Consider the following 25,273-nt stretch of genomic DNA (forward strand, 5'->3'; position numbering starts at 1 on the left):
ATCATTATTAAGATCTAAGCTGCTTAAAATACAATCTAAATTAAGACTGTACATGCCAATTATTCGCCCAGTTGTTACATAATGGACAGCGGGAAATAAATAAACTGCTGGTATTTGAAAGGAAGGCTCTCAGAATGATATTTGGCCCTCAAAGAGATGAATTGACAGGAGAGTGGAGAACGCGCCGCAATGCTGAATTGGTTACTCTGTATGGTACTGAAAACATCGTGAGATATATAAAAACTAACCGGATAAGATGAGCAGGTCATGTGGTAAAATCAGAGGAAGACAGAGTGCTAAAGACAGTATTTTTTGAGGGACCAGACGGTAAAAGATCAGTAGGCCGTCCCAGAAAAAGATGGAAGGATGATGTTGAAGGCGATTTATCTAGGATTGGTATACAACAATGGGAAATGGAAGCGCAAGATCGTAGAAGGTGGAGGGCTATAGGGGATGCGGTGAAGACTCACCCCGACTTGTAAAGCCAGTCAAGAATAAGAATTGTATTCGTTATACTTTTTTGTATGTCCGTATTATATGTAGGTGTTCTATGGTATTATAACCTTTGAGAAAACCCGCTTGTTCAACAGACTGGTAACTATCGAAGTTATTTGATAGTTTGTGGGTAATTATTTTGGTAACCAGTTCGTGTACGGATGTGATAACAGGCTTATTGGTCTGTAATTTTCGAGTTTGTGTTTGGCACCTTTCTGTGCAGTAAAAGTAACTGCGAATTTTACAAAGACGTTGGAATACCTCCAAAATAGTTTGATCTCCAGCTATAATCATCTCTTTTGTTATTTCGTCGTCTCCAGGAGCGTTTCTATTTGTCATCTGTTTTAAGTTATTTTAAACTTCCTCGGGACACTATAAACTCTGCGACAACCAAAGGAAGGCATTTTTGGAAACACACAATATGCGCTGAATTCGTCAAGTACATATACATGACAATGGCTAACAAAGATATTTAAATACGGTATTTTCTGGTTATTTTCATATAGACTGCAAAAGTGGAGTAGGAACAATATTATATAAATAGTTTACCAACCTGAAACAGCGGTAACATCTGGAAGGTTACTGGAAACTTTTTTCTTGGATCGTTGTAAGGTCCTTTCGAAATCAGACACAGCATCATCGAAGCCGTCAGTTGGAAACGGAAATTTATTTGTTGTACTTCTCAAGTAATTCGGCGATGGGGTTGTTTGCTCTTGAATTGTCTGAAAGTTAAAAACAAAAATCAACACTTACTGTAATGACATCACAGGATTTCCGCTACCGACGGAATGATTTTTCATAAGAAAAACTAGGGCTTAGAAAAAAATATGAAGGCGTTTCAAATGATGAAAAGCTTGCCAATGTGAGTCCATAATACTGATGTATAGGAGACAGTCAATTCTCACAATCTTAGGTAGTTTTTATTGTAATTAAATTGTAGGCTACCGGTTTCGAGGCCCGTCATCAGGCCATAGTACAAAGGTATTTGTTTTAATAAAAACTACAAGGTAAAAACAACATGAAACAAACAATGAACACACAATACAAAACAATAGTTAAAGTCAAACCAAAATTAAATTAAATTATGCCAGCAACTATAACCTTAATTACGTAGAAACGAGTTAATACAGATCGTCGAAGAGTTTTACGAGGAATTATATGGAAGGAGAAGAGAAGACCAAACAGGAATACAAACAGCCATTTCAAAGAAGATCATGAATCAAGGTTCTGAACTAATGCCAGAGATAAAGGTAGATGAGATTCGACAAGCATTAAGAAAAATGAAAATAACAAAGCCCTAGGAGAGAATGGAATTGTAGTAGAAGCTATCGAAAATGGAGGAGATTTGCTATTAAATAAATTAAGGAAACTGTTTAATCTATGTTTGCAGCAAAGAGAGGTGCCTAAGGAATGGCACAATGCTACAACCATCCTTTGCATAAAAAAGGAGATAGGACGGACGTAGAAAATTATAGACCTATTAACCTGTTGAACCACATATACAAGCTCTTCACTAGATTAGTGACGTTAAGATTGGAGAAAAAATTAGATTTCTACAAACCGAGAGAGCAGGCAGGATTCCGTTTAAATTATAGTACCAAAGATCATCTCCATACAGTAAAGACGCTCATTGAAAAATCTATAGAATACAACAAACCTCTTATCCTAGCTTTCATAGATTTTCATAAAGCGTTCGACAAGATCGAAATAGACAGCCTTATAGAAGCAATGAATGCCAGCAGAATTTACCAAAAGTATAGAGAACTTATTTACAATATTTGCAAAAATGCCACTATGACTGTTAAGATACACGATAAAACCCGACCAATAAAAATAAAACGTGGGATAAGGCAAGGAGATACATTGTCACCAAAATTATTCATAATGGCATTAGAGTATGCCTTTAAGATGGCGAAAAGCTTAACCATCTCTGTTTCGCAGATGACATTGTTCTTGTCACAGATAATTTAGGAGAAGCCACAGATATGTTAAATGAACTGGACTGCATGTTCGAAGGTGGGTCTCAGAATGAACTTGACAAAAACTAAGTTTATGACAAATATGACCCAAAATACCATTTAACTATTCAAAACAAAGTGGTAGAACGGGTGGAAAAATATACGTATTTGGGTCATGAAATAAGAATCAGCAGGCATAACCAAACATGTGAAATCCAAAGACGAATTACTTTAGCGTGGGCAGCCTTTGGAAAACTGCGAGACACTTCTTCTTCTTCATGTGCCTTGTCCGTTCCGAACGCTGGCAATCAACATGGCTATTCTGACTTTGTTTACGGCAGATCTGAATAGTTCAGCAGATGACAATCCGAACCATTGCCGCAAGTTTTGGAGCCACGAGTGTCTTCTCCTCCCTGGACCCCTTCTGCTGTCTATTTTCCCTTGAACGATCAGCTGTAGTACTCTATATTTATTATGTCTCATAACGTGACCCAAGTATTCCAACTTTCTTTTCTTTATACTTATTCCTACCTCTCTCTCTCTTTACCTATCCGGCGTAGTACCTCTTCGTTGGTCACGTGCTCAGTCCAGGATATACGTAATATACGTCGGTAAGCCCACATTTCGAAGGCCTCTACTTTTTTCATCAAGGTTGTGGTCATTGTCCACGCCTCCATTCCATATAACAAAACCGGGAATACATAACATTTCAGAAGTCGAATTTTGAGAGGTAGGGTGAGGCTTTTAGTTAGAGGTAAAAATTTGCTTCATTATAGTGAACGATGCTCTTGCCTTTTCTACTCTTATACGTATTTCCTTCGCTTGATCCCAATTTGAGTTAACTGTTGTTCCCAAGTAGAAGTACGAATCCACGTATTCAATTCTTTCATTGTCTAATATCAGTTGCTGTGGTGGTTGTTGGGTTTTGCTTACTAACATCCATTTGGTTTTTGTGATATTTAGTCTGAGTCCGTATTGTGCACTTGTTTTTTGTATCTTACTCATTAGGCAACTCAGTTCCTCCATGCTACTTGCTAGAATCACAGTGTCATCAGCATACCTTATGTTATTAATTTTTTCTCCATTTATCTTTATGCCTTTTGTGCTTTCCTCCAGCGCTGTCTTAAATACTTCTGACTATATATTAAAGAGAATAGGAGACAAGATACAGCCCTGTCGTACCCCTTTCTTGATCTCTATTTTATTGGTCAATGTAGATCCTACTTTCACTTTAGCTGTTTTAATTGTTTCTTGACGTAAAACTTCAGCAATAAATTAGCAATTAATTCCTTGGGGTTCACTTTTCTAGTTTCATCGTTTTTGGCAGATATCTCGATTGTTCCGGGAGTGAGTTTTGCATTGCATTTCCGGGGATGATGGTGTAGTTTTTGGGGATTGGTCAATGTACCAATCAAGAGCAATTAAGTAATTAGCAGTCAAATATGCCGCTAAGATGGGACCTGTAGCCCTTTTCCTTGCCGAGATATAGCTATGGCTATGCTAGCTTTACTGTAAAGTTAGCATAACCATTGTTTCTCGGAAATTTTTTCTTTCTGTAATAAATTAACAATAAATTATGGTCCTCGTCTGAATTCGGCCTTATAACTTTACCAACATCCTCATGTAAGCATTTACTAAATAGTTTGCTTACTGATTTTAGTATGATTTCTTCTTCTCGTTTTATTGCCTCAATAACGAGTCCATTATCACCAGACGATCTATGGTTCTTCATTTCCATTCAATCTGCTCTTACTTGTGACACTCTAATGGGTAAAAGTACTTCAGATCCCTGATTTATGGGAGTCCTTACTCGTGTCAGGATATTGTCTTGTGGTATTTGGCTGGTATTGAGGTTTTTATAAAACTCTCTAGATTTCTTCTTCTCGTTTCATTGCCTCAATAACGAGTCCATTATCACCAGACGATCTATGGTTCTTCATTTCCATTCAATCTGCTCTTACTTCTGACACTCTAATGGGTAAAAGTACTTCAGATCCCTGATTTATGGGAGTCCCTACTCGTGTCGGGAAATTGTCTTGGGTATTTGGCTGGTATTGACGTTTTTATAAAACTCTCTAGATTTTCAGAATGTCCTGTTTATCTGCTGTTACAGTGGCAGCCGTAGCTTAGTAGCTATGTTACTGGCTTCACAAGTTGGAGGGCCCGGGTTCGAATCCCGCCACCGAAAAAATTTTCCATTTCTAATTTAACTGAGCTGCCACCGTGCTTCGGAGGGCACGTAAAGCCGTCGGTCCCGGCTACGAAAGTAGAGGTAATGGATTTTGACAAGAGCTATGAGTCATGCCGATGCAGTACACAAGTTTACCTGTTATTTACAAGGTCATAGCTCTTGTCAAAATCCATTTTGATAGGTGTTAAGTCATGTTAGGGGGGCTTGCGCGACCTGAAAACCCTAACACTAGACCTTAGCCAGAAGGTTACACGAACTTTACTTTACTTTTTTACTTTAGCTGTTTGACCCCAATAGAGACTCGCTATTGTTCGAATGTCTCTGTAGTCGACTCCGATCTTATGGAGAACTTCAATTATCTTTTCGTGCTTTACGTTATCGAATGCTTTTGCGTAGTCTATAAAGCATATGTACACGTCTTTGCTCATATCTCTGCAGCGCTGGATGAGTACCTGTAGACTAAAAAGTGCTTCTCTTGTCCCAAGAGAATTCCGAAACCCAAACTGCGAATCTCTAATGTTATCCTCACATTTTTTGCTTATTCTGTTGTAAATAACCTTGGTGTATGTCTTCAAAATGTGGTTAATTAGACTTATCATCCGATGTTGATCACAAGACTTTGCTTTTGGTTTTTTCGGTATGGCAACAAAAGCTGACTCTAGCCAGTCTTCAGGAAACTCCCCGCTGTTATAAATATTGTTAAAGAGTCTGACAAGTAAGTCTAGAAATTGACTGTTTGTTTCGCACAGCATTTTCAATACTTCCCCGTATACGTTATCGTTGCCTGGTCTTTTGTTATTTTTAAGACCCTTTATAGCATTCTCCACTTCTGATTTTAGAATAGAAGGGCCAGTATCATCATTGCTCAGTGTATACCCACTAGGACGGTCATCATTAAACAGTTGTTCCACATAAGTTTCCCAGATTCTAACTATTTTGTCGGGGTCTAGTTGTAGATTTCCATTATCATCGCATAGCCCTTTCGATAAAATATTGTAGCTTTTCTTTGTTGTGAGTTCCTTTATCTTCTTAGCATATTGTGATAGTCGTATACCTTTTCGCACTGTTCGATTTCTTCGCATCTCTCCGAGAACCATTTCTCTTTAGTTTTTCTTATCTCAGCTCTTATTCGTCTATGGGTTTCACGGTATTTGGCAGTATCTTTGGTTTTATATATCCGTCTCTCTTCCATCATGTTAAGGATTTCTGCAGTCATCCAGTCTTTCTTTTTTCTCTTATCAGGTAGTAAAAACTTAGTGCTTGAAGTCCTAATCTCTTTAATTTCACTCCACTTTTCCAGCGGTTCATTGTTATTTTTAAGGATTTTTGATATTTCGGTATTTAAATTCTCCTGCATCTGTTGTTTAATATTATTGTTGGAAAGCTTCCTACTATCTAGCGTTTCGGGCCTGTTCTTTACATTTGGCTTTTTTAACTTTACTTCAAACTTACATACCACCGGATTGTGGTCTGATGCTACGTCCGCACCCGGGTAAGTTTTTACGACTTTGATGGAGTTTCTAAACCTGATTGGTGCAGCGATATAATCTTCTATTTGATTTCTGATTATTTTACCAGGTGAGTCTGCCGGTGATTTCCAGGTATAGAGTCTATGGTGCGGGAGCTTAAAGAGAGTGTTAGTAAGTACTAGATTGTGTTCTTGGCAAAATTGAACTACACGATCTCCTCTTTCGTTTCTTTCACCAAGTCCGAAATTTCCCACTACCTTTCCTGTTTTGCCTCGTCCTACTTTCGCGTTGAAATCTCCCATTATATGTGTTATTTGTGCAAGACACACTTAAGGCCAATATACTAATTAGCCTCAAAAGAAAAGTATTTGACCAATGCGTATTACCGGTCATGACCTATGGGGCGGAAACTATGACTCTAACCAAGACTACGGCTTCGAAATTGAAAGTGGCACAGAGACGAATGGAACGGTCTATGCTGGGAGTGACGTTGCGGGACCGAATAAGAAACGAAGATCTGCGAAGAAGGATGAGTATTGCTGATGTTGTGGAACGCATAGCGGAACTGAAATGGAACTGGGCGGGCCATGTAGCGAGAATGCACGACTCACGATGGACTAGCAAAATTACAAATTGGAGGCCAAGAGCAGACAAACGTAGTAGAGGAAGACCATCTACACGTTGGGCTGACGACATCAGGCGTATCAACAAAAATTGGCAACAAAGAGCACAAAATCGTAAAGAATGGAGGAGTTTAAGGGAGGCCTATGTCAAGCAGTGAACGTAATAAATGAATGCTGGATGATGATGATCATAATGATAACCTTAATTGAGTAAGAAAGTTGATATTATATATAAAATTATATAGTTAATTTAATAAGAACTGTAAATTTAATTTATAAGAGAATGGGCATAGTATAAAATTGAGACATCAGTGGCAATGGTTATAACCAGTATGATGTAAACTGTACAGTATATTCAGTCACAAGCTGTTTATTTCACGTAGGGTATGTAGAATTTAGATTAGAATAAAAGTTCAAGTTAGACAAATTATATGAAAGAGTTACAACTTACACATCAGACACAAAAAGGAATTAAAATTGGTTGGATATAATCGCAATTTTTCTAATAAATGTACGAGACCGTATGTATGTCTTTTCAGCAACCAATCTTTGCACCACTACCTATGTTTCTTGTATTTTTTTCGTTTACACAAAGAGCAAGAGCAGCAAAAAGTATATCGTTATCTGACATGTTTTTGATTTGAAAGTAAAACTCATACTGTAAAATCGGTACGTGTGTGTTCCCATCCGACTTTCAACATTATTCTACTGCAATTACATTGGACAAAATCGTACTGCGCCGTTGGAACGTGAGTGGCGGGCTTTAAAGATGAGTTCGAGAGCTCGAAAAATTTTGAAAATGTTGCAGATAAATAAAGAAAATATCGGCAATAGCTTAACACTGTCACATGATATGAATATTTGTGACTCCGAAGCCGTTCGTATGATAAATGAAGCTAGGTTTATTTTTGCTGATACGTTTCATACAATGCAATGGTTTCAAGTTGCAGGAGATAGAAAATGGTACTTCTAGGCATGAAGTAGCATTTTTACCAAAAATTTTAAAATACCAAAAAGGAACAGCTAATTTACAAAGCAAAAGCCCAAATAGTGACCAAAGAATTGAAGAAGAAACACGTGAAGTATTTTTAACGAATAGATGTTATGAAGATGGTGAATATCTACCCAGTAAAGCATTAGATTCAGAAAGTAGTGACGAAGAAAATAGCGAAAAACAAATTACCAATATACGAAACAAAAGCTCTAATAGTGACCAAAGACTTAATATAAATAATGAACCTACAGGGAAAAAACGAACAAAAGTTAATCCTCCGAACGTAAGAATTAGAGGTTACGCAATTAAATGGGTGGATACAGTGAAATATTTAGGGGTAGTTATTCGAAAAAACTTAAAGTGGAAATCATATGTGGATTTAATAGAATTAAAAGTAAGTCGTAGCTTGAATGTAATGACAGCTCTATGTGGAACATATTGGGGTAGTCATCCTAAAACTCTCCAGATAGTTCATAATGGTTTGATACAGAGTCATTTAGATTATGGATGTCAAATATTATCAGATTGTCCTAAGGCGCTAATCAACAGGTTAGATAAATTACAATATAAGAGTATTCGTATCATAACAGGATGTATGAGATCTACCCCTATTCATGCATTGTTAGGTGAAAGTGGTCAAATTCCTCTCAAGTACAGATGGGAATGGCTTAATTCTAAATTTTTCCTAAAAAAAATCTTATGCTAATTAATAATCGAATAATTTCTGCCTTGAATAAATTACAGATATCAATGCAATCAAATCATAATTACTAGAATAAAAAAAGTATTCCCCTCTTAGTTTTCATCATGAATAAATTCCAGCATACCCCAAATTTATTTTCTAGTGACTTATTTCGGTGCCACAATTTTGAATTAGAATATCAATTAAATTCTATCCCTATTAGGAATGTGCAATCTAATAAAGGTGATGAGCATGCATTAATTCAATTTCAAAGAATCTCACTTGACAATTCACTTCACACTATAATCGTTACAGATGGGTCAGTTGAGAGTAAGGGCTCAGCAGGATTTGGTGTTTTTTGTCCTGACTTTGAATACTCATACTCTAGTAAACTCTCTACGCAGACTCAAGTTTGCACTGCAGAGATTATTGCAATTAATCATGCGGTTCAATTTGTCTTGGAGAAGGATATCAAGAGGACCTTAACCTTGTCTGATTCTAAGAGTGCTATCCAAAAGATAGGGAAAACATCTTACTCAATGGAAATTGAACATACCTCTATCATGACCAAAAGGGGCATTATAGAAGCCAATCAACAGAACATCAGTATTATTCTGGCATGGATTCCAGGGCATTCGGATATTAAGGGCAATTGTGTTGCAGACAAATTGGCAAACATAGGAAGATCACTAAAAATGCCAGCCAAGGTTAAATTGCATTATTTAAACTACTTATTTTATATTAAAAAGCTAATTTGGACTCGATGGGCACAAGAATGGAATTCAAACAGATCAAAAGGGTCGTTTTATAGTAAAATAGTCAATAATTGGAACAAATCACCATGGTTCAATCAATTTCCTTATAAAGACAGAAGGCATATCACCACAGTAATTAGAATGAGAACAGGACATTGTTCAACTCCAGTTCAGTTATTCCGCATAGTTATTCGGGACAACCCATACTGTGAATGTGGTCAAATTGGATCTCTGAATCATATTATCCTAGAGTCTCCAATAAACGTTTCTCCAAATTTTGACCTCTACAAAGAATTGGTTAAAACAAAACTACAAACTCCTATAGAGATTTGCTCTCTCCTATCCAATCTTAATCCTCAAAGACTAAATTTGTTGATTACTTGTCTTAATCTAGCCAAAATCAATCTATAATATATATTCCTTTCTTATATTCTACTATACCATAACCTTACAAATTCCTTTCTTTTTTTACACCTGGGTTCTCTGACTATCATCAGTTGGTAGAATTTCTGGTATGTGTTCAGCTTGGTTGATACCCATAAGTAAGAAAAGTTTTATCCTGTGTTGTATTGTCTTTCCTATACTACTTAACTGTTTGGCCCAAGATGAAGAAGTTTCAACATAGTGTTCATTCAATATAAAATAAGCGTTATATGGGGATATTACCCAATAAAGGAAGAAGAAGAAGAACGAGGAAAAGGGGTTAATTAGAGAGCCACGAATAAGAAAAAACGCATAGGAGAGAAGTACATTGGTTTTAGAAAGTCCAGAGGACAAAAAAATACGTTTCATGATACACTTACAGAAGCGAGGCATCTAAAGCCTCGATGTCAGTGCGGAACAGAAAAAAATGGTACTAGGAAATGCCAACTTATTGGTGAAGAACATAGAAAAACTATATTTAAAAGTTTTTGGCAGAAAATGTCTTGGGATCAAAGAAAAGTTTATGTGTGCAATATAGTGAAATGTAAAAGTCCCGAAAAATAAAAAAAATGAATCTAGGAGAAGGTCTAGGCTTATCTATACACTTCCTGTAAAAAATGTCACCTTCCCTGTTTGTAAAACGATGTATCTTAGTGCAACTGGTTTGGGTGAGTAGTCTGTAAGAAGCTGGGTACTGCAAAATGAGAACAGATTAGTTCACAAAAATGAGAGTACTATACTTACACGAACGGTAAGAAGGAATGACAAAGATGAAAATACTATTTTTTGGAGGCAGGTCGCAAAGACACATCGAAATTATACTTGGAACAAGATTTTCAGTCAATACAGCACGTATTTGAAGAATATAAAGCCAATGTCAAAATCAAAACAAACAGTGTCTATTAATATCTACATTATCAGCAATGATTAAACAAAAGAACATCTGATTGTTTAGGCCACGGAAGGATAGATACGATGAGTGCTATAAGTTTGAAAATGGAAATTTAGAACAGGTAGATTTTCGCAAACATCGAGAAGAAAAAAATTGAGCTAGAAAACAGAAAGAGTCAAACAAAGATAAAAATGTTTTAGGAAAATGTACTGTAGTCAATATAGATGTACAAGCTATAAAATTATGTCCGCATGTACGCGCAAGTTCTCTTTATTACAAAGTTAAATTATGTTGTAATAATTTTACTGTGTACGATCTGGCAACTAAGTAAGCAACGAGTTATTGGTTAGACGAGATCAGAAGTGATTGCCAAGCTAGCACCTTGCGTTACGTGTAGTAGATTATTTGAAAGAAAACTACTTAGACAAAAACGATAAAAGAGATATCGTAATATTTTCAGACGGTTGTACGGCCCAAAACCGTAATTGTATCATGTCTAACGCATTTTTGTACCTCTCAGACACTTACCATGTGGTAATTTATCAAAAATATCTGGTCAAAGGACACACGCAAATGGAATGCGACAGTGTCCACGCCGCAATAGAAACTGCGTTTAAAAATAAAGACATTCATCTACCGAGCGATTATGAAATAACCAAAGAAGCACGAAGAAAAAATCAATATGTAGTGAAATCACTAGACTTCGATTTTTTTCGTAACTACAGCATAATGCCTTATTAAAATACGAGTCAATTCGTCCTGGAAAACTTACACACGATCCCGTTGTAACTGACAATAAAGCATTAAAATATTATAACGGTGAAATACAGTATACATTGACTTTTGATGAAGAGTTTCGTAGTCTTCCTCGCAGAGCCAAGGCAACCAATCTGAACCAGACCATCTTTTCGGCACTTCATAAAAGTCCTCTCAACCTTACAAAAACGAATCTCTTACAACAAATAAAAGGCTTGATACCACGGGATTGCTGGTCATATTATATATATATATATATATATATATATATATATATATATATATATATATATATATATATATATATATATATATCCATTAAAGTACATTCATTTACCAAATTCCCATCTATAAACATGACCACGTGTTGATATTCGCCATCTCATTCGTCAAGAGGCTATTAAATATAATTTATTACCTTAAGCCGGACAGATTCTCATGTTACAGATCCAAACTGGCCAGCATTTTAAATTCAAATTGTATCGTGTTGATTTTTAAGTTAATATATTGTGTAATATTTATTTTATAGTTATTGTTAAGTTATTTACTGGTCGTGTTATTTTTTAGAGTTTAGTTTAATTGTGATATAATGATTAAATTTCAAGAAATTCTTACACTACTAACAGTTTCAAAAGTAAATATTTTTAAAAATCATATGATACACATCAGTACGACCCTGTTTGGCTTTCACATGGTTCTATTGACAATTGGGAATTTGGAAAATGAATACGGTTTAATGCAGTATTCGTATGTGACATTTTAGTATGCTGTTACTATTCTCCCAACAGTTTAGTAAATAAATATGTTACTTAAGTGTTAAATAGCTGCAGGTGAACTTAATACAGACGATCAGAAAGAAAGCGCCGTTTTTGCTGTTTCCTGTCGTGTTAAAAAAGATACGAGGTACTGCACTGTGACCCTCGATATATTGGAAGCCTCGACAACGGTAGCCTACAATTTAATTACAATAAAAACTACCTGAGATTGTGAGAATTTACTATATCCTATACATCGGTATGAAGGCGTTTCTTTATTTAAATTGTATAATAATTTTTACAAATAAAAACGACTCATACGGTGTTTCGAGGTTTTTGTTAGTAATTTGTATATTTTCGGTTTTCTCCTGATTAATATTCTGTACACAAATCGTTTGTATTTACATTATTAATTGACACATGCACGAAGATAACTGAAAGATGTTTAAATAAGGAAACAACCTCTGTTTACGAAATGAAATTGGATTTAAACATAATTAAAGAATTATTAGTAGAAAATCAAAATTTGAAAATATTGAAAATGACCGCCTAAAAATCTATTTGAACCGAGAGGCTAGCTATTTTTGAATATAAACTAGAAATTCGATAGGATTGTCAGTGACTCATTTTCTAAGTCCTAAAGAGTTATGCAGGGCGGCAATATAGTGATTTATTTATCATCACACAAATTTGTCCCCAATTATCATTTCTACAGCTAACATCGGTTGTAGACAAATCAGATTCACAGTGTTGCGAAATTTACTATTTACTACTGCTCGCAGAGTAAATATCGAAATCACCAGAGAGAAAAAATAAATAAATCAACAGGAGGATAGTTCGTAGCTCTAAATAGTCGACAAACACTGCAAATCGCTGCAATGTGTGGGCCCCAGGGGGTAAGGACCAACTAAACCATAACAAGATTTTTCTGTAGACATCCTACAAAAAAAACTACGCCTTCGGCCAATAAAAAAAATTAACAAAACACTAAAAAAACCGGCGAAAGCCAACAAACAAATCAACAAAAACAAAAAACCCGGACACGTTGGGTCCAAACTCTTGAGCACCAAGTCTCCAAAACGGACGTAATCCGGAGTGAAGACTTGAGGCTCAAGCAAGCAATTTTAGTTTAACGGATCAATCACTAGAGGATTACAGGAATGAAGCGCGTCACGCTGTCTGGAATTTAAAACCGATTAAGGAACCATGTTGAAGTTCTATTAGACTGACTCCTATACACCTCGCTCCAACGAATTGATACACCCGAACGTAATTCTAAGGGGTGAACATGTCTCACAGGCTGGGTTTAATTGAATTGCTTGCTTGCTTGCGTAAATATCGAAGGTTTCTCTATTCAGTACTATCAAGACGTACCTGAACCTGAATGCCACGGGATGGGCAACGAGATCATTTATCTTTTTCGATCATGATACAATATTACTCTGTATAGCCTCGAATTGAATCACTACAAGAAAAGGGAGACAGCTTTGGACTACATAAAAAGGTCAAAGAAATTTCGAGTATATACAAAAAACATGAGACTCGCCTGAAGAATGATCAAGGAAACTACGTTCATGCCCAGGAAAAACTAGCTAAAATCTGGGCAAACTATGCTTCGTCCCTCTTTGCGTATAATAGACAGAATCTGCCAACTACTAACCTACACACGGAAAATTTATCCGGCCCTCCCATTATTCGCGACGAGGTGGAGTACGCTATAAAAGTTGCAAAACTAGACAAGCCCCTGGACTGGATGGAATTACTACGGAAGCCATAAAAATGCTGGAAGATGATAACATCGACATGCTGGTAACAATTTTCAATGCCATATATAACACCGGTCACATTCCAACGGATTGGCTTTATTCAACCTTTATAATGATCCCTAAATCACAAAGAGCGACAAAATGCAAAGACCACAGACTGAGAAGTTTAGTGAACCATTTGCTTAAGGTGTTTCTTCGCATCCTTCACACAAGAATGTTCAGAAAGCTGGAAGATCTAAGCGGTGAGACACAATTTGGTTTCAAGAGCGGACTGGGTAAGCGTGAAGCAGCTTTCTGCTTGAATACGCTTGTACAAAACTAAATGCATGGCAATAAGAAAAAACGCACTTTTAAGAATACAACTGCAAGTAGATAATGCTCCAATCGATCAAGTGAAAACATTTAAATACTTCCTCAACATCCTCAACAAGAAATCAAATACCGTACCGAACAAGCAAGACAAGCTTTTATCAAATTTAAACCGCTACTATGTAACCGCAATCTTTCCTTCAATCTCCGCTACAGGATGGTTAAATGCTATGTATGGTCCATATTGTTATACGGCATGGAAACATGGACGTTAAGAGTACCTTCCATTAATAAGTTGGAGGCCTTCGAAATGTGGCGTAGCGAAGATACCATGGACAGATAGGGTGAGAAACGAGGAAGTCTTAAGAAAGGCAAATACTGAGAGAGAACTACTCAATTTGATCAAGGTACGAAAAATTGGATACCTCGGCCATATTCTGAGAAGAAAAAAAATAGGCAATCCCTCAACTAATCATCCAGGGAAAGATTGAAGGCAAGAGAGGAGTAGGTCGCAAACAAATGTCGTGGCTACGGAACATAAAGAACCGGACAGGCATAAATACCACTGGCGATCTTTTGCATTCCGCAAAAGACAGACGTCTGGCCTTAAGATAATTCGCCAACGCACTATAGGTGCACGGCACTATAAGAAGAAGAAAAAATTTACCGAGATAAAGTGAAAATTAAAATTGTCTTATGTAGCTAAGTATATAGGATATCGTATGTTAATATATAGTGTATTTCTTATTTATTTTCTTCAAGATAAAAAAAATATTCCTGAGCATGGCCACTTTGCCCACCCTTCCCATATATGAGTGTAAACGGTAAATTTATTTCCACTAATTTTAAAACAGTTATCAATTATTGTTTTATTTTTGATCTTTTATTAGACAAGTAATTACATAGATCTCACAAGAATTTTGAAATATACTTGATATTAATTATTAGTGTTTCAGTACATTCATCATAACCATCACTGGCTCGACAGCCCTTTTTTTGGGCATTGGATTGTTCCAGGATTCTTCTCCATTTTGATCTTTTTCGTGCTTTTTTTCTCTATGTTTGTTAACGTTGCTACATCATTTTCTGTTTGTTCGATATATCTCAGCTTCCGTCTCCCTCTTGTTCTTTTTCTTACTGGCACTTGTTTGTTTATTTTGTTTGGTATTTCGCATTCTTCCATTCTTTCCACATGTCCCAGCCACCTGTTTGAATGAAAGTTCAGATACTGGTATATTTTGTATAGTTCTATAAGAAGAAGAATATTCTATATATATATATATATATATATATATATATATATATATATATATATATATATATATATATATATCTAATAAGAATATTATGGCTTGGCAAGATACAACAGTAACAAATGCACGGCAAGCCTTTGTTGAAGGTTTATCGACAGGATTGCGAGCACCGTCAGGGAAAGGCTAGCGTCTAATTGTCGCCCATATTTGCAGCAGTACTGGTTTTCTGCAAAATGGTGCCCTTGTTTTTATATCAAAGAAAATCGGGGACTATCATGAAGACATGAACTCCATATGCTTCGAGAAGTGGTTAGAGAACATTCTCCAGCGTTTAGATACAGATAGTAACTCTGCCATAGTATTGGATAATGCATCTTATCACAGCCGGCATGTTGAACGCATTCCAACGATGACTGATAGAAAATTCGTCATGGTAAGTGAAAAATGTATTTTATTTACTGAGAATATGGTCATAGCTGAACTAATGATAATAATCAAGGAGCATCGTGATAGATACCGTCAATATGCTGTTTCAATGACTAGACTTCATAATATTACTGTTTTGACACTTCAACCTTACAATTACGTGTTGAATTCAATTGAGCTCAAATGCAGGGATAATATGTTGGCCGAGAGAACGTAACATTTAAAATTTTCGATGTTCAGCGGCTATTACAAATAAGTATACAGTCGGTTCACAATTTGTTGATAGCTCACTACAAGTTTAACCCTAATTAGAAAACTGAAATACAGAGAGGATAGGTAATACGATATAATAGTAAAAACCAACCTAAAACTGACGGTTTAAGACGTTTTCGACTAACCCACCTTATATCTGAAGGAATACAATACCTTATAATCCTATTACGGGGGTATTTTGAATGGTTAGAGATGAACGACCAGTGTCGTAGAGTATATGATTGAAACATTTATTTGAACTAAATAAATATATTTTTTAAATTGTACTTATGTAAATTGTATTTTTTAATAAAACTTATTTATTTTATTCAAAAATAAAAAGTTTTTAATTACATTTAAAACACATTGAACATTTTGACAGGCGACATTTTGCGCCTTTCCCCTTTAATACCTTACGATTACAACTATTATTACTTACCTTATATAATTACGATTAGAAAACTATTCAAATTCAAAATAAATAGGATCAACTTCGGAATCCGAGTTATCTTAAGGGTTAATAATTAGCGGTTGTGTCTCTACGGTCGCATCACTTATGTTATCAAGATCCCACATTTTTTGTTCTTCTTCTATTACATGCCTTACTGCATCTTTCCAGTTTTGTTCTGTAATATATTGTAAAGACTCGTATAACAATTCACGTACAGCTTGTATTTTATATAACGTATTTTTTCTAGCCACATAACTTTTCATTTGTGTCCAAATGAGTTCAATTGGATTTATTTCGCAGTGGTAGGGTGGAAGTCTAAGGACTGTAATGTTTCGCCTTTCCGCCATTTTGTCAACTACGTATTCCTTGAACTTAGATTTGTGTTGCCGGGCAATTTTTAGAATTTCTGCTTTTACCATTCTATCTTCGTAAGGCAGATACTTATTCCGCAGCCAGTCAAGAATATCCTGTTTCTTCTACGCAGTCGTTGGAAGTCTTTCTACTAGTCGTGAATGATAAGGTGCATTATCTAATACTATAATTGAATTTGGTGGTATGTGTTCAATCATCTGCTCAAAATACTTTTCGAAAACATCAGCTGTCATCTCCTCGTGATAGTCTTTTGTGCTTTTGGACTGAAATTCCAACAAACCATGCTTAACAAATCCTTTTTCACTGCCAATGTGAGAAATTATTAATCTACTGCCTTTACCAGAAGGTGGGGAGATACCAGTAGACCAACCTTCCATAAAGGCTTGCCTGGAGCTTAATATATTTTTATCTGACCAAATTTTTTTTAGAGTATGACCTGAGTTTACCCACGTTTCATCCTGGTAGAAGATGGGCCTTCCTTCAGCCCGGAATTTTCGTACGGATCTTAGATAATTTCTTCTCCAACATATTATCTCCTCTAGGTCAATCAAAAGTGATTTTCGGTCTGATTTCTCCCACCGGAAATTTAATTCTTTTAAAACTTGCCACAATTTAGTTCGTCCGATATGAGGCAAATCCGGGTCGTCTCTAACTTCTTGTAAAATTTTGTTTAGGTTTGGTATTTCTTTTTTGAAAAAAAAAATTCATGAATTTTCCTTCGAATACCATTTTTTCAAATTTATCAATTTCAATAGGCTTTTTCCCTCTCTTTAAGTGTTCGTTTGTGTTTGGGTTAGCTATACCGTGTTTTTTTCTTTCTGATAGGAACCTATATATAGTTGACTCTCCTACGCCAGTCATGTTGGCACAACTTTCGACTATGTTGCGAACAGTGTTTGTGGGATTCTGAGAAACCAGAGCATCGTGAACATTCAGGACAATAGTCTTCTCTCTTGGTGAATAGACAGACTTACTGACTGTACGCAACAGTACCGGTGTAAAACTTGATGATGTTGATGATGAAGCCATCACAAACAATCCAACAAAACGAGCACGAGCGAAAGGTACGTATATGTTCGTAGGTATATGGAATAAAAAATCACTCACGCACTGCATATAATTCACAAAAGAAATATTCGAGACTCTAATTACTGCCGTAGACGCGGACACACCGACGAGCCGTAAATTACATGCGATCAAAAACGTACTAAACAAAAAAATTGTTTTCGTTCGTAATAACTTCACCCTTAAGTTAAGTTTCGAATATAAACTAAACAAACGAGGCACGTGGCCAAAGCATACCCATTATATTATTAAAAATCTGGGGAATTCCATCCTAATTATCTTGCAACGAATAGTACCTTCGGATATGAATTCCAGGTTTTCTAGTAAAGTGATTAAACGAGAAGATTAGTATTGAAATATCCAAAGAGATAAGGTATTCTTATTTACAAAATTGTTAATGGTTAAATTCTTATTTTTATTAATATAATATAATTACATAACATTAGCCGTGAAAGTTTTAATTGTTTTTTTGCTAAATATATTAGTATTAAAATATTATTAATATTATATAATATAACAGTATTAAAAAATATTATATTATTATTTAATGAATAAACACCTCAGGAACGCCTATGGTTTACGACCGTTTTACGAGTTTGAGGCACATTTCGTGCTCTCAACAATTTATGAACGGAGAATAGATTACTGGTGGCACAGTCCGGAAATCGTTCTCAAAAAAGTTTATTTAAGGATTTTGTTAAAAAGTATGTGTTCCGTCTTATTATAATTCACTTCATGTTATTGTCGATTTTATTTTATTATTTTAGATTCATATCGATAATTCTTAAAGTTTTATTTTTATTATTTTATTAAAGGTAAATTAGCTTCCAGATTAAACCACCCCCCTCCCCTAGGGGCTTCTGTTATACGTTTTGTAATGTATTTTTAGGAGTAGCATTCGACACTCGGTTCTGTAAACATGTATAGTTAAGCAATAAATAGTTCTATGAAAATTGTCGTCGTATATTATTTTGATTTAATAAAATAATATTTTATAGCAAATATATCTCACGATAAACTAATCGTGGGTCGTGACAGTATGTATAACCGCCAAAGGCATAACTCGTCATCAACTTAAAAAAAAGAAGTTAACACTTAGAATATAACAACACTAACGAGTTAATAAGTGTTTCAGTACTAGTTCGTTTCTTTTCGCTTTTCACACCGTCGATCGCCTTCCGCTAAAACCATTACTTAAAATTATTAGCTATACGGAATAATCGCCCTTATGCTAAAAACTCCTTAAGTGTATATTACTTACTCTCCGGCCAAATAGGTCGGGAATATTAATTAAAAAATTGAAATATTTAAAAATTACTAAAAACGTCGTTTTTTCTAGTTCCCTTGCTTATAACTTGAAATAAAATAGCGATAATTAAATTTTTTATTAGATCTAATATCTATACGACTAGTATCTATGACGATCTAGTATCTATACGACTGGTTAAAAATGTTTTAAGTTATTACCCTTGCTGCAAAATGGCAATAAATACAAAAAAAAAGAGAGGGAAACAAGATATTTTTTATTCAATGTTTTTCAACCACTAAAAATGTACTTAGGACCTTCACAATTCGCTTATAAAATCATTATAATAATAATAACACAGTCTACCAAATTTCATTAAAATCGATTTAATAGATTTTGCATAATAATTTTGTAATTTAATTTTTTTTTTAATTGAAATTCTTTAAAATCTTGCAGAACAAAAACTAGACCATACAGAAGTTTGCCAGTTTTTTACTTATAAAAAAGCACTTTACCTATCTAACGCACTTTATGGAATTGAAATCGTATTATTTGGGCGGCCTCAGGAATGTTTTAAAATTTTTTGACTTATAAACAAATAAAATATCTTGGTAACTATTAGCTAAATTAAATTGAGAAAACGGCGTTGAAAAAGACTCGGTAAGACTTTTAAAAGATAAAACCGGTTCAATAATCTTTGAACCATTACTTTTTCTTTCCGAGTCTTTCTCGACAATTTTTTTTATATTTTTAAGCTATTTGTAACATAATGAAGACCACACGGAAGAAAGGGAAAATGTCAATTTTTGATTATTTTTTGTTCAGAGCGGCAATATGTAGGTTTTTATTAGTAGTTTTATGTGAGTCATTCAAACATTGGAAAAAGACGAATCCTCATAGCTTAAAACACGTTATAAAATTCTTCGTACAGGGAAGAAAGGCGAATGGTCTTCGCGTAAATCCGAGAAAGGTGGAATGTCAGTGCTTGTCGGGAGTCGGGGGAGTACAGGCCGAATTTTGTTTACTAAAATAAAAACGTTTAGTTTTCGATTAGCCTTCATTAAATAAAGTGCGTGTTATTGTGCTCGAAAATGACGGATAGTGAAAGAGATGATACGGATCGCGAAAAAAACACTAGAAAAAGAAAAATTACAGGTCGAATAAATGAAGTAATAAAGCGGTTAAGACAACAGAGCCATGAAACAGCTGACGATTGTCAATGTAAGAGACTTAAGTGTTTTAAAACAGTAGATCAAGAAAACCGATCAAACATTATAAACAATTTTAACCGTATGATGCGTGATGAACAAAATATTTACTTGGCAGGCCTAATAACGTTAATGCACGTAAAGCAAAGAAGAGTCCGAGATGAAGCTACATCAAGATTGCATGATGCAACGTATTCTTTTAGAGTTAGAATAACGACTGACGATAAAAATACTGACGTCCCAGTTTGTTTTAAAGCTTTTCTAAGCCTTCATGGAATTGATCGGAAGAAAAAGTTTAAAAGCTACTGGTAGTGCACCAATTGACAAACGCGGAAAAAATTCAAAAAACACGCATTTCCAAAAACAGCTAGATGAAGTTATTGAACACATAAAGCGTTTTAAAGGAAGAGAAAGCCATTATACTAAAAATAAAACTAAGAAAATGTACCTTCCGGATGACTTAAATATTAAGAAAATGTACACTATGTACAAATCCGATAAGGGCGCTCTTGTGTCTTACGAAACATCTCGAAAAAACTTTAATAAGCATTTTAACATTAGTTTCTATCCGCGGAGTGATACGTGTAGTGCTTGCGATCATTTCATGGCTGACCTTAAGGTCGTTCACAATAAACTGAATGAAAAAAATGATGTCTCTGAAAAACAAAAGATAGACGTTGAGATAAAACGAATAACTTTGACAAATAGCCTACACAAATCCAAAGCGGAAGCATTTTATGAAATACAGAGAAAGGCAAGGAAAGCAGCAATGCAGAATGTTATAATCTATTTCTAATGAGTGTAGAGTAATAAAATCTCATGAAGTATTCAAAAGCGCTACAGGGTAATCCGTCAATAAATTCCGTCCGCATTGCAAAATTCTGTCGTTTCATAAAGAGCAGGTAGGTATCACCCTGTTTTAAGGGATTAGTCCATTGTTATCGACAGATAAACACTGAGCCAGAGGCGCGCTAGTGGGTTAATTGACAAAAGAATATGCATTCTTAAAAATCATATTAAAGGAAATAAAAATGTAATACAGCAGAACAGTGTTATTAAAAAAATATAAAATGTAACAATAAAATATATACGAACCGAAATCGGGAAATACTCACAAACACACACGAATGAACTTTACATATTGAAACACTTGTGGGGAGTTTAAATCAATTTATTCACAAAAATTACAAAAACTTTACTGGATACGTTATTACAATTCTACATCACTATAGTCTTCATCCGAAGAACTGTCATCATCCCCTGGTGTTATAATTATAGGGTCAACCACCTGATCGACCAAGTTGTCCAGTTCCCACATTTTATCTTCCTCTTTTAAAACATGCTGGATTGCTTTTTGCCAGTTTTCTGATGTGATTTCCATAATGGCTTGATCAAACAATACCTTGACATCTTTCATTTTAAATGTGGTATTGTGCCTTGCAACATATCCTTTAACTTGTGCCCATATAAGTTCTATGGGATTTAATTCGCAATGATATGGCGGTAGGCGTAGCACAGTTACTTTATACTTTTCTGCTACATCTTCTACGGCATATTTTATGAAGCGAGATTTATGTTGTTTTACTACGGCTAGTAGTTCCTTCTTTATTGAATTCGTCTCAAACTGAATACCTTTATTTGACAGCCAGTTAATAATTTCTTGCTTTCTCCAAGCTGAAGTTGGTACCTTCTCTATGCGCCTTGAATGGTAGCTTGCATTATCCATAACCACGACCGAATCAGCTGGAAGAAATTTTAACATTTCCCCGAAGTAGTCTTCGAAGACATCCGAATTCATGTCCTCATGATAATCTCCCGTCCGACACGACTCAAAGCTTAACAAACCTTCTTTTAAAAATCCTTCTTCGCTTCCAATGTGAGCAATTATAAGCCTCTTCCCTTTTCCCGAAGGCACTTTAATACCCGTCGAAAGGCCTTCTATGAAAGCTTGGCGAGCACTTGTTACATTTTTATCTTGCCACATTTTTTGGACTATATAACCTTCGTTTATCCACGTCTCATCAAGATAAAAAATTTTCTTGTACTCTCTGCAGTACTGTTTTATAGTTCTCAAATATTTTCGTCTCCAGCAAATGATTTCATCACTTTCCAGTAATAGTGCCTTTCGATTGTGCTTTTCCCAGGAAAAATTCATACTTTTTAAAGTTTTCCATAAAAGTTTTCTGGATATCAAAGGAATATCGTTATCTTGGTTTATCTCCATTAGTATTTTGTCAAGGGTGGGTATTTCCTTTTTAAAATAAAACGAATGAACTTTTCTTCGAATGTCACGTTTGGTGTCTTCACCTAAGATTTTTATTGGTCTTCCTGATTTTCTCTTGCATGGACTTAACTGGCCTGATATCTTTCTTTCTCGCAATAATTTAAAAATCGTGGACTGTCCAATTCCAGTCATTCGGGCACATCGCTCAACACTTTCTTGCACAGACAAACTAGGGTGATCGTGTTTTATGCAATCATATACATTTAAAATTATAACTTTTTCACTAACAGATAGCGGAGAATTTTTTACACCTCTTTTCTTTGGAGTAAATGTCGCCATTTTATAACTTTTTTCACTATTTCTATATCACAATATTACTGTACGTTTAATTGGTGTAGTAACAATTACTACCTCGAATGTCGAATGATAATAATAAAATAAAAGAGGGATTATAATAAAAGTGTAAGTAAAACCTCATTACGCGTTATTAGTCTTCATGTTGATTTATTTTAGTTCTTAGTAATATTAGGAGGTGCGTCATACCCTTATCAGTTTCTTCTAATGCTTTTATTCGTTCAGTAAGGAAGTGAATTTGTTTTTATAAATAAAAATGTAATTAGCTTTAATGACCATATAATGGAATACGAGTTTGAAGAATAAGTTAATCGAAAAATTAAATAAAATTGGTTATCACAAAATATCCAAAATATGATATTTTGAGGTACATCAATTTTTGACGACGAAGTTGACATCCGTCCATTTGCCTACGCCCATGACGACACCGAAATTCAGGCAAATTTTATGACACTTCATGATTTATTACTCTACACTCATTTGAAACCAATTTTATAACTGTGAAGCAGTCGCTATGGATTTTGAAAAAAATTATCCAATCCAAATATTCCGACCAACGATGTCTACTATAAGAGACAACTGACGCTTTACTCCTTTAACATTCATGTATTGTCAACAGAAAATGCTACATTTTATTGTTTTCCAGAAACCATAGGAGGCAAAGGTTCAAACGAAGTAGTGTCATTTCTGCCCCATTTTATCTTTGTTAAGCTTGATCTGCCAGTTTGTCACCTCCACATATTCTGTGATTTATGTGGCGGCCACAATAAAAACTTCACTGTTTTCCGTTATATTCACTATGTAGTTGATACTGCAAAAAGGTTGGACTCAATCAAAGTAACTTTCCCATCCCAATACAAGGTCATTCTTACATGGAGTGCTATCGAGATATGGGTGTGATAAACCAAAAAATTATGGCTGAGCTTCCTGAGGATTGGTACACGGAAATTAGATCATGTCGAGTAAAACCAAATTCGTTCGATGTCGTAGAGGTCGATCAATCACTTATAAGAAACTGGTTACTATTCTTGGACCAAATTTACGTAAGTAAACCAACATATAAATCAAGACCAATCAGAGAACTCGAAATATTGAAAGATCATCCACGCCTTTTCAAACACCGAGATTCCTATAATGGACAATGCGAGACGTCAATTATACGCAAACCATTTACAAATTGAGATGAGGTGCAACTACCCGAGAGGCAGTTTATTTTGCCACCAAAATTATATACAGGTGAGTTTGTTTTAAAAATTTTCCCCCCTCCTTTTCTCTTTTTTCATAGGTATAGATGTTTTTAGAGCTAAGGAAAATTTCTAAGGAAAAATTCAACGATCTGATACACTTGAGTCAGTTTTGCATATCTGAAAGGGCTAGATCGTTCTATAGAGACTTACCTTACAACAAAAACAACAAAAACGTAAACAAAATGAGGAGAAAATAATAAAAGCTGGACAAATGAAGAACAGAAAAAAATTGTCATACATTTCGCTTTTTTCCCGTGTTTGTAGTAACTTGTGTTTACATAGGGCAATGTTTCTAAGTTTTGCGTTTTATTTTAAATTCCGTTGATTAAATAATACGTTACAAAATAACTGAAGATTACTTAAATAAAGAAATAGGTACGCAAAATATTTAATTGTATGATGATAGTTAGGGTTTGAAAGTTAAAAATTCAATTTTCTCGAATTAACCTCTTTGTGACATCTCGCCTTTCCTCTGTGTGGTCTTCATATATAATAATAAAAATCATAGATATTGCTCGTTCAAGATACTAAACAATTAGGTTGAAGAAAATTCAATTTCAAAGTTCAAAATCCGTATACGTAAAAATATGTATTTTCTCGGCTTACAATAAAGGATTTTTCTGCCTTTTTAATTCTCTGTTACTCGTGCAAATACGCCTAAAAAATGCATTACCAAATCCTAAAGATGCTTTAGTTTTAATATAAAAGAATTAATTTATACTTCAGTGGTCAGAGACGAAAATGCCACTGGACCTCTAAAAACCATTAGAACAAGATGAATTTTGGCGAGAATGTTAATTTTGGGAACCCCAAAAAATATACAAAAAGTTTACTATTCCTACCCCTGACTTCTCCTTAAAACACACCCACCCCGTAGGGAGAAGACCGGAAAAAATTGATTTAGCAAGAATCTGTACGCCACCGTAGAAAAAAATATTTCAAATAAAAAATGTACCTGAGAAACTTAAAAATGTTTAGTAGCGCTTTTGGTGTAAAATGAAAGGTTCTCTCAGAAACAACGCTTGAAGCGACCGGTGATTTTTAATGTCAGCTAGGCGCGAAATCAATTTTAAATAAAATTTGTATCAATTCGACGGTTTTTCCGTT

General features: G+C 35.0%; 1 protein-coding gene across 3 annotated transcripts in view; it reads right to left on the reverse strand.

Annotated features, from left to right (window-relative positions):
• The window catches only part of LOC140452371 (uncharacterized), a 116,052-nt gene that overhangs the window by 48,982 nt on the left and 41,797 nt on the right, over nt 1-25,273 (reverse strand). For all 3 annotated transcript variants that reach the window (XM_072546578.1, XM_072546576.1, XM_072546577.1), the window contains exon 4: nt 1,049-1,217. In XM_072546578.1, the coding sequence (XP_072402679.1) occupies nt 1,049-1,217 (169 nt within the window). The remainder of the gene's footprint in view (nt 1-1,048; nt 1,218-25,273) is intronic.

This window comes from Diabrotica undecimpunctata, chromosome 10 (assembly GCF_040954645.1).
Source record: "Diabrotica undecimpunctata isolate CICGRU chromosome 10, icDiaUnde3, whole genome shotgun sequence".
In the NCBI taxonomy this organism is placed as follows: domain Eukaryota; kingdom Metazoa; phylum Arthropoda; class Insecta; order Coleoptera; family Chrysomelidae; genus Diabrotica; species Diabrotica undecimpunctata.